At 40.3% G+C, this 9718-nt stretch overlaps 1 protein-coding gene across 19 annotated transcripts in view; it reads right to left on the bottom strand.

Annotated features, from left to right (window-relative positions):
* Positions 1-3606: 3606 nt before the first annotated feature.
* The window catches only part of camk2g2 (calcium/calmodulin-dependent protein kinase (CaM kinase) II gamma 2), a 78155-nt gene continuing 72043 nt past the window's right edge, over positions 3607-9718 (bottom strand). For 14 of the 19 annotated variants that reach the window (XM_085477224.1, XM_085477227.1, XM_085477219.1 and 11 more), the window contains 4 exons: positions 6941-7016; positions 5582-5676; positions 4876-5127; positions 3607-3792 (listed from right to left, as the gene is read on the bottom strand). In XM_085477224.1, the coding sequence (XP_085333350.1) occupies positions 4895-5127; positions 5582-5676; positions 6941-7016 (404 nt within the window). In that variant the 3' untranslated portion in view covers positions 3607-3792; positions 4876-4894. Of the gene's footprint in view, positions 3793-4875; positions 5128-5581; positions 5677-6940; positions 7017-7724; positions 7854-8203; positions 8309-9718 lie in introns of all 19 variants that reach the window. The other 5 variants (XM_085477214.1, XM_085477216.1, XM_085477217.1 and 2 more) reach the window with 1 other exon arrangement.

Below are 9718 nucleotides of genomic sequence, written 5' to 3'. Positions count from 1 at the left end.
CGTCGAGAAAAAGATTCTTTGAAACTGCATTAATTATAAAATTTGGACCATGTTAAAGTTGCTTTGTGAAAGTGGATATTTCTAAAATCATCTTACGCACTGTTTAGATCCATCGTAACTTGCTACTAGCAGTCCCTGTCTTGGCTTGTTGTTGCCATCTGCAATTAAGCAAAACATGAGAAATATCTAATTTTTAAGGTTAATTATGAGCAAAGAAAGTGGAGATGAAATTTAAAGTGTATATTTTTTCCATAATATTTTTTACTAAACACACCCAATTCAAAGTAACCAGGTAAGCATATGCACAACCCAAAATCTCATGCTCTTAGCTCTGGTTCATGTAAGTTAATATTTTATGAGCATAGAAGCTCTAGCCATTTCCTGTTCAAACCTTCTGTTTGTGAGGGGCAGCCAATCAGGAAAAAAAGCTACCCCCTAAGACCCGAACTCTTCCACGACATGCATTTTTAATTTCTCTTTGATATTTGGGCATATTGGGGCCCGATGAATGTAAAAACAAAGAATTACCAGATTTTTATTTTTTTTTAACCTTATTTTTGTTTTTAAGAAAAGAGCAATTTTGATAGAACAGTAGCAGTATGTCCTCATAAGTGGATATCAGGCCCTTGTAGAGCAAAATTGAGTATTTTAGTCTAAATAACCCAAAATGTGTTGTCCACATATGTGGACGCCAGGTCCTAGGAGGTTAAAGGAGGGGGACAGGACAGAATTGTTTTAAGTTGAATAATAAAGTCAGTAAAAGTCCAAGAATAAAAAAAAAAATATGGACTTGCAACAGGATACAGATGGATCTGCACACCACCTGTGTGACTAAAGTCGTGAGCAGACTCACTGTAAGGTCACAAACGTTGACGAATCACTGTTAACGTTTAACTGAAAACTTATTTGTTAAGCCTGTGCAGCTCACATATTAACATCAATGATGGCTCACTTGCAGCCTAACAAAAGCAGACCAGAGGTGAGTGCAAGGGCCCTAAAATAGTCAAAACTTAAAGGAATTCAGCCTTTAATATTTTTGGTTTTGCCTGAGCTTTCTCGGCTACAGCATATCAAAATATTTGAGTCTAGTTTGGTTTTGTCATAATTGACCAAAAAAAAAGCTTGATGTCAACTGTCCAAATACTCTGGCAAACTCTGATAAATTCTCCTCCTTCTAAGATAGTCGTTAAAGCCTAACTGTATTTTCCCCATTCCATTTAAACATTCTCATAAGCGTGGAAACGAGTGCACACACATACATACACGCGCGCACACACACAGACACACACAATGAAAGAAAAGCATCTCATCAACAAACAACTGAGCACAAATGGAACTACTGAACCATACAAAACATCACATAGTTTCAGTACTGGTTTTACAACGCTTCATTGTGGTGCAAAAAGTGGGAGGAGACACAGTTTTCATGGCATGTCAGATATGTCCACAGCACAGGCGCTTGATACAGTAGGCTGGGGCTCACATATGATTTAAATGTATTTACTTTTTCTTTTTTCTACAGTCTGTTTACCGTGTTAGCGCACAGATATGCGATGGTCCGAAGCTTCGATGTGGTTTCTGCTCTTAGGTGACCACCAGCAACAGGACGGGTGGTGCATGAGTTACTATTAAGCGGCGCCGCACGGGACAGGACAGATAGCAAGCCTCACCCCTCCACTGGTACAAAGTCACACACTCACAAAGTTTCTACGACACAGTGCTGCAAAGTTTAACCACTGAAACACAGATATGGGTTTTTTTTGTCCTCCTAAAAGGCAGAATCTTTGATCTCATGTGCTTTCATGATGTGAATTCCAAAAATATTTAACAAGAAGAAATCTTTATCCCAACATTTCAGTGATCTGTGTGTGAGGGGATGAATCTCCATTCAATTCAAACCCTTAATATTTTTAACCTCTGCATAAAACAAATGGAAAATATCAAAGATTAGATCAAAACACTAACGGCTACAACATTTACAACAGAATCTGACAAAAAAAACAAAACTAAACGGGGCCAAATTCACTGACTGCAGTTGATCAGCGACGGTCCCAGAGCCCTCTAGCCAGTGTAGCCCTCTTCCCATCGTGCCTTTTTTAAAATTTCCTCCTGTCCATTCCCTCGGCTGCATTCCTTTTTAAACATGCTTTTTTTTTTTTTTTTTTTTTTTTAAATAATGCCAGGACTTCACACAGAAGTACAGCAAGCCAAGACTGACAATATACAAATTATTTCAAGAACACAATCAGAACAAGAGACAGGCATAAGGGTGACATCATCATCATCACACGTCGTGGTGCTACTAAGATGGTAGTACGAACTGGTTAGCGAAGGTCACGACAAATGTGGAGATTGTAAAAGGGAAGGAATGATGAAAGTAGAGTGGCAGAGGTAGGGTGAGAGGGAAGGATTTTGGCAAGCATAACCTGAAGTTGCAGAAAGGTTCACTCCCTCAGAAGAGCGACCACAACAGCATCGAGTCTTAAGTGTCTGTGCAAAAACAGTACAGGCCATCAGAGAGTTAAGATAAATCATGCTTCACATCAAATACACACACACACATACACACAGACACAAACAAAACGAAACTAAAGAGTTAGATTGAGAGCATCCATGCTTTCAGACCAGGTAGTTTAGAGACGTGAGGAGCTTTAGACTTTGACCAATGGCGCTGCCTAGTGTTCCAATGCACACAGTGCAGGGCAGACAGATGGAGGCCTTCTGCAACTTCAGGATGAGCTGGCCTGGATGCCGTGTCTAAAGCTCAGGAGAGGCTCCACCTCAAAGGCTGGAGCACAGGGACTGTGTGTGTGTGTGCATGTTGCATGTGAATATGTTTGTATTTACAACACGGGACCAAATAAAACGAGAAAAAAAAAAAAAGCCGAAAACACCATCACACTCATCTTCAGCTCCCCTACCTACACCTCAGAAGTAAATCATGCCTCCCTCCACCCCCTTTTGTCCTATATAAATATCCATTTATACACAATTCTGTTAAATAAAAACCCTCTTGATTAAAAATGATTATTTTTTCCAACACAAAATACTTTAAAACAGTATCCCTCATTCAGGAGATAAAACGTTTTTCAGAATACATATTACAAAAAGACAAAATAAAAATAAAGGTCCCTTCAGTAACACCTGAACCCCCTTAAAACATCGTGTGCAGATACTCAAATCTGACGCTTAAATCTGGTGTTAAATTCTAATATTAGTTGCTCCCGTTCCCATAAACCCCACCCACAAATACCTTACAACTCTAAAACGACTGGATTCAAACAGACGCTCTGAACAGAAATCACTTTTTCCCCAGACGTCCTCGCTGCCCCGGTCTCTGTGCGAAGTGTACTTATTTTTCATTTGTTATACATAATTTTGAACATGTTAATACTTTTCCACGTGGCAGACGAACAAAGAGTGGGGAAATGAAGGCCATGGGAGAAAAGGATCGGGACAGCATCACCCCTGTGTTGCCACCAGAAGCATGCACCATCTGCAAAAAGGGGCTGACATCAGCTGGGCCCCAACATCATCTAGCTAGGGTTGGACTGGATTGGTGTTGGTCGGTGTGGTCGGTCATTCAGTCGAGCTTTTAAGATATGCTTTTTTTTTTTTTTCTTTTAATTTTTATTGTTTTTTGGTTTGTGGCTTTTTTTCTTTTTCTTTTTAAATTGTAAGGTATGTTTCCCACATTGGTGTTTTCCAAGCAGGCTCTTCCTGGGCAGGATCCAGACACCGCTCCGACCACGGAGAATAAATGCTCCCAATAGCTTTAGACTTCAGGCAAAGCTGGAAAAAGGAGAGCACTGCGGTTAGTGAGTAAGTTGTCTCGGGGTTGAGGATGAGAACTAAAGGACACAGAGCTTATGCTTTCCCACTGAGCCTGAGATCTGTGGACTCTTTTAAAAAGCAGATTAAAAACTAATCTTTTTAAACTATATTTTCTATCTCCTTGTCTTTGTTTTTAGCTATTTTCTGTGATAGTTATCTTGAAAAGCGCCACATAAATACACTAAGAATATTTTACTGTGTTATGGATTCTTCTCAGTTTCCACAGCTGGTGGACTGAATGCAGTGGGGAACACAGGGCATCCCTGTAAAAAGCCCCTTAATTTTTCTATTAAACTGACTTGTTTTCACTATTGTCTAAATACAGTAAAAGGAATATCACTCTTCTTTTACTTATACATATTACAGGGATAACTCAGTAGGTAGAGTGGTCGGCTTCCAATCCACTGACTGGCTACCCTGAGGTACCCCCGAGCAAGGTACACTGGCTGCCCACTGCTTCACTGAGTGAATGGGTTAAATGCAGAGAGGAATTTCCCCACAGGGATCAATAAAGTATTATCATTATTATTATATTGATGGACAACATGCTTCATATTGTATGCGACTCAGCTCTTTGCCTAATAACACTGAGTTTACTCAACAACTCTTAATATCTCTGATTACAATGAGTACCTTTAAACTCTGATGGATATCATTAAACTGTTGCACAGGCCTGCTTCTCTAATGTGCCACTAGAGTTTTAGGTGATCTAGCTTTAGCCGATGCTGTTGAAATTTTATACACAAAAACCAAAATAATGGAGTATCAGTTGTAGAAGTTGCCTAGTGACAGAAATAAAGTAGTTTGAATTAAAGTTGAATGCTAAAGTGTTTGATAATGTAGATGGGAGATGGACAAAAAGATTTCAGTGCTCTAAGTATTAAAAACTGCAATTTAGATTGATGCTGCACACCAAAAATCATTAAAGAACCCAATAACCTGTGCGAAGACATTTTGCAGTCCACATTAATGCTTTTATGCGGCATTGAACTGTTATTGCACCTTTCAGGCTGTCGTATTGAGGTGGTGGCATCACCTTACCTGGGCCTGAGTTCTCAGTTCACTGCAGGGGTGCCGCTGGCGCCCCTGAGCAGTGGAAGTGCACATTGAGCCATTTGGCGTCACGGCGATGCCACACACGAGTCTCCTCAGACTGGCAGGAACGCGGCCGTCCCTGACCGTCTATGTACTGCGTCAGACGAATGTAGGCGATGCAGGCGGCATCCTCGCCGATCAGATGGACGTGGGGGTTGAGAATGGTGGTGTGCACCGGTTTGCTGTTTTTACTCAGAACTATGATGGAAAAATGCAAAATGCATTAACTTAATTTGTAAAGGTAGAATTGACACATTGTAGTGTTTATGGCTTTAATGTCCCAGCTGCATTTATTCCATATATTTTTATTAATTTAATATTTTCTTTAATTCATTGGATTCACCACTTCAAAACACTGATGATCTGCTAGATTTTAGATTGTAAATTGGACAAATGTTGTTATTAAATTAAAAGAAAAGAGAAAAAGAGGAAGCAAAGCTTGCAGATTCTACAACTTTAAAAATTTATTGCAGTCTTAAATTAGAGGGTAGAGAGATCCAACATGTTTGGTTACATTTGACCATTAAATGAAAACTTTAGTAAATGAACATATCACTGTAGGCTAAACTCTTGTTAGCAAATGCCAACTATATTGCCCCTGTGGATTCAAAGGGCTCAAGAACTGAAGGAAAAATCCACTAAAGTAACTTACGATTCTCAAAGTAGAACTTGTGAAAGTCCATTCCCTCGACCAAGTTTCCAAGGGCCTCCGGTTCAAAAGAAGTTAGTCCTGGATCACAGATTCTCCTGTGAGGAAAAATCAATCAAGAGTATCCTCACGTGAACAATGACAAAGAGTAAAATCTGCAAATGTGACCAAAAAATAAAAGGAGAAATTCATAGTAATCTACAGCACTGTGAAAAAGTCCTGAGCTGTCTCTAATTTCTTGCTAGGAAAATGGGCTCAATCTTTTACATGTTTAAACATGTACAAAAATGCAGCGTATAAGGCAGAAACAGAGTTTGTATAAGCTTGAACAACCTAAAGTCAATATTTGGTATGACCACCTTTACTCTTTAACATAGCCTGAACCTTAATGCAAGCTTTCTTGCAATTTCTCCTGGAATAGTTCTCCAGGCATCTTGAAAGAAACTTAAGGCTCTTCTTTGGATGTTGGCTGCCTTTTGTACCTTTCTCTGACAAGGTGATCTCAAACTGCTTCAGTGATGTTGAGGTCCAGGCTCTGGGGAGGCCAATCCATGGCTGAAAGTGCTCCATAGTGTGTTTTCTATTCAGGTATGCTTTTACTGCACTGACAGTGCAAATGAAGCTGTTGCCAATCAGATACTTTCCCGATGGAAATACATGGTAGATCAGACTCTGATGGCCTCACTATTGAACCTCTTTCCTAACCTCCTCCATTCATTCTGATGACAAGTTGAACCAAAAATGTCAAATTTGGATTCATAGTAAAGATGAGGCATCTCTCAGGTTCTGTGTCAGGTCTTTCAAATACTGTTCATCTCTTGTAGATACATTTTTAAGTTTGCCACTTCTTGTTTTTGTCCAACACTTATCAATCTTTTATGGACACACTGCACACCCTTCTGAGATGCAACACATTTGCAGCTAATAGCTCTTTGTGCTAATAGCTCTTTTTTTTATTCTTGTGTAACTATGTTATTGATGGCATTTTCCTTAAATTCAACACAAGAAATGGGAACAAACTGTATTTTTGTCACCTGCTGCTATAAACAAAGTGCCTAAAGATAAAATTTTCAGTTGGTTCTCTGCTAAGTTGTCTGTGTAGACACTTCATATGTGAATGATTCACAAGTGAGTGTTAAGTGGCTTAATACAGCAAGGAAAAGCCCCCACCCCCCAAAACATTCCTTTCAAAACGGTCACATACTGGACTGAAAAAAGCATTAAGCTTTGAAAGACTTCGAGACAGCCTGAAGAACTATTGCTCAATTAGTGGTACTAGCTCAAAACTTTAGCACAGAGCTGTAAGAGTACTTGAACACTGATGACACACAAAATACTATTGATTTATATATAAAAACTTACGTGTAAGCCTCAAAATCGCCATTGTTGATGGCTTCAATCAGCTGTTCAGTCATCTTTATTATCTCCTGTTTACGAGCTGCAAGCAGAGAGAGGAGGAGGTGGTGGGAAGAGGAGGGCGGGCACACAAGAGGTCACAGATTGTCAGGGATCATTTGGAGGCTGAACATGCACATCCACGTCGCATGCTTTCCCTCAACTTACTGCCTGACATTTGAAATAAGCTCTACACACGGGAACACCGCCTCTGGTATAAATGACAGTGACATTTAAGGTCACCCAAACACATCACATACTTCAATACTGAACACAGAATCAAGAGTATTTGAAGCTGTATGCAATGTTCAACAGGCCACTGAACCCTGAAATCTCTAAAACAAACACCTAAGCTAACTTCTCTCGACTGAAGGAATTCCAAAAATATTTCACAAACAAAACCGATCATTTACTACAGTTTTTGAATTTGAGAACACCAAAAAATACTGCACAAGGTTAATCATCATCAAAAACACCAGTTATTAAACTGAATCTGTAGCAGAGATGATCACAAAGCCACTAACTCCATGTACGCACTCACAGCGTAATCAGCAGAGATTTTCACACACCAGACTTTATGGATTCTCATGTTGTAAATGACATCAGCTAACATGCAGCAGCTAAGCCAGAACGTCCAGCAAAACTCAGACCTGCATGTCCATAAAGTCTTCTGTCAACAAATGACGCACAGTTTGAACAAAAGGCTTTCGGAGCCTTTGCACAAACACACCAAAACCTGCCTGTCACTTACTCTGCTGCAGGTTGCTGCTGCCTGTGGGGGGTGAAAGAGTGAACTCTGGTGCAGGACACGAGCTCTGAGCTGGGCTGGGCTGAGCTACAGGAACACTGGGGCTGCTAACAGCCTCCTGCAGGGGACCAGCTGCAGGTAGATACAGTCATCCCGGTAAAATAAGGTTATATACATGACTTTGCAATATATGAAATAGTGGGTTGAAGAAGTTGGATACAGATATAGTACAGAAGGGAAGCAGTAAACTGTAGTTATATTAGAGTGCCAGTAGATGGCAGCACAGTAGGGCTGGAAATGGTACAAGCGCCGGTGATGGCTCGAAGAGCTAATATTCCTATTCATGTGTCGCTGTTTTACCGCCATAATGTCTTGTGTTGCTTGTTTTATTTTGGTCTTGAAATATTGTTGTCTGGTGTGGCAGGAAAAGGCCAGAAAGGTCAGAGCTGAGAGGCGAATCAGGTGAACTGCAGCTGACTTACAGGTGAGCGGTGGGCACTGAGGAGACGGGGTCTGCGCCTGCTCCTCAATAGTGCTGGACTGTGTTAACCCTGCACTGTCTGTACTGGTAGAGTCACTGGTGGCCGCTGCTCTCATCACAGGACACACATACAAACAAACATACAGAAACATGCTGATTGGCAGGCCACAGGGTGTTCCTAAAATCTGAGAGGAACTCATCATTTGTCCATCCATTAATCCACCTTAAACTCACTGGCTGCCAGTGTCAATCACATCTTTGAAAGGTATGCAATTCTAAGCCTCACGTAAACCAAAGGAAATCAGCAAATCATCATCAAGTTTATTGAATGCTATACTGCAAAATGACTTCTCTATTAGCTGGCTAAATGTTTTGGCACTACAAGCTATTGCTGCGCATATTATCACACAACGCAAGATAAAAAGAGTGACACAAAGAGCTGATCTGCAACATAGAAACCAGCTGCACAAACCAGAAACTACAAAGAAACACAAGCTGGACATGACAAACGCGCTACACTTGTGCTCTGAAGTGAGCGCGCTTTCAGCATTAAGACACAGCAGCCTGATGTCTAATTTCAGAGATTAATTTTGAAATGAGAAAGATCACACACAACACAACCTTCAACAACGGAATTTATTACTGGCCTCAAATGTGCAGCAAATACCAGGACAAAATGGCATACGATTCTGCAGCAACGGTTTAATTACAGTTGGTTTTAGGAGACTGCAGCACAACTAAGTTTAAAGTGAAGAGTTTTAGTTCATCGTGTTGCAGAAGATTGGAAATCTGAACACAATCTGCTTGATATATCTTATTTGTTCTTTATCTATAAGGCCTTTCCTGTTTTCTTCTTGTGTTTTGTGTTAGACACAAGCTCTTCTTACTGTTCACTTGAAGCACTTAAAACCACAAGTCAATTTTACCATAGTCACACATCACTTTATTCTACGTATTTACGCATTTCTATCTATACTCTATTCACAACTCCAGCCAATTTAATATGCATGTCTTTGTCCGGATTACCAGATGGAAACACAGCAAGAGCCCGGAGATTCAACCCCAGAATGTTCTTGCTGTGAAGGGATGGTGCAAACCACTGCGCACAACCTGAAGATTTAACATCCAGCCTTGTAGACAAAAGAGCTAACACTAATCAAGCAGATTCTTTCATCCAACAAATTATAAAAGCATTCAAACTCAGAGATAGACAATAGAGACATGATAAACAAAGGCATCTTGATTGCATGTTAGTGATGCTTTTTAAGATCAAGTGGTAGTAAATCCATGAACATCGCCTTAAGTAACAGGATTAACTCCTTTCTGGTAAGCTGCAGGTAGCTCTGTGCTACTTCTTTCAACTGAGAAACCTTAAAAGGTCATCCCTGAGGCTGAAGATAGCTTAATTAAAGGCTTAAGTGGTGTTTGATGGCAGCATACACACACTTACGCAAACAACAATCGAAATGAGGCAAAGATACCGTCACGTGGAACACACAACAGTGAGCTTTGGAGG

This window comes from Copadichromis virginalis, linkage group LG13, assembly GCF_057382275.1.
Source record: "Copadichromis virginalis isolate Kocher_CV1m ecotype Utaka linkage group LG13, C_Virginalis_male_GT1.1, whole genome shotgun sequence".
NCBI lineage: Eukaryota > Metazoa > Chordata > Actinopteri > Cichliformes > Cichlidae > Copadichromis > Copadichromis virginalis.
Note: the sequence above shows the minus strand (reverse complement) of the source record. Positions and strands in the feature narration are given on the sequence as shown.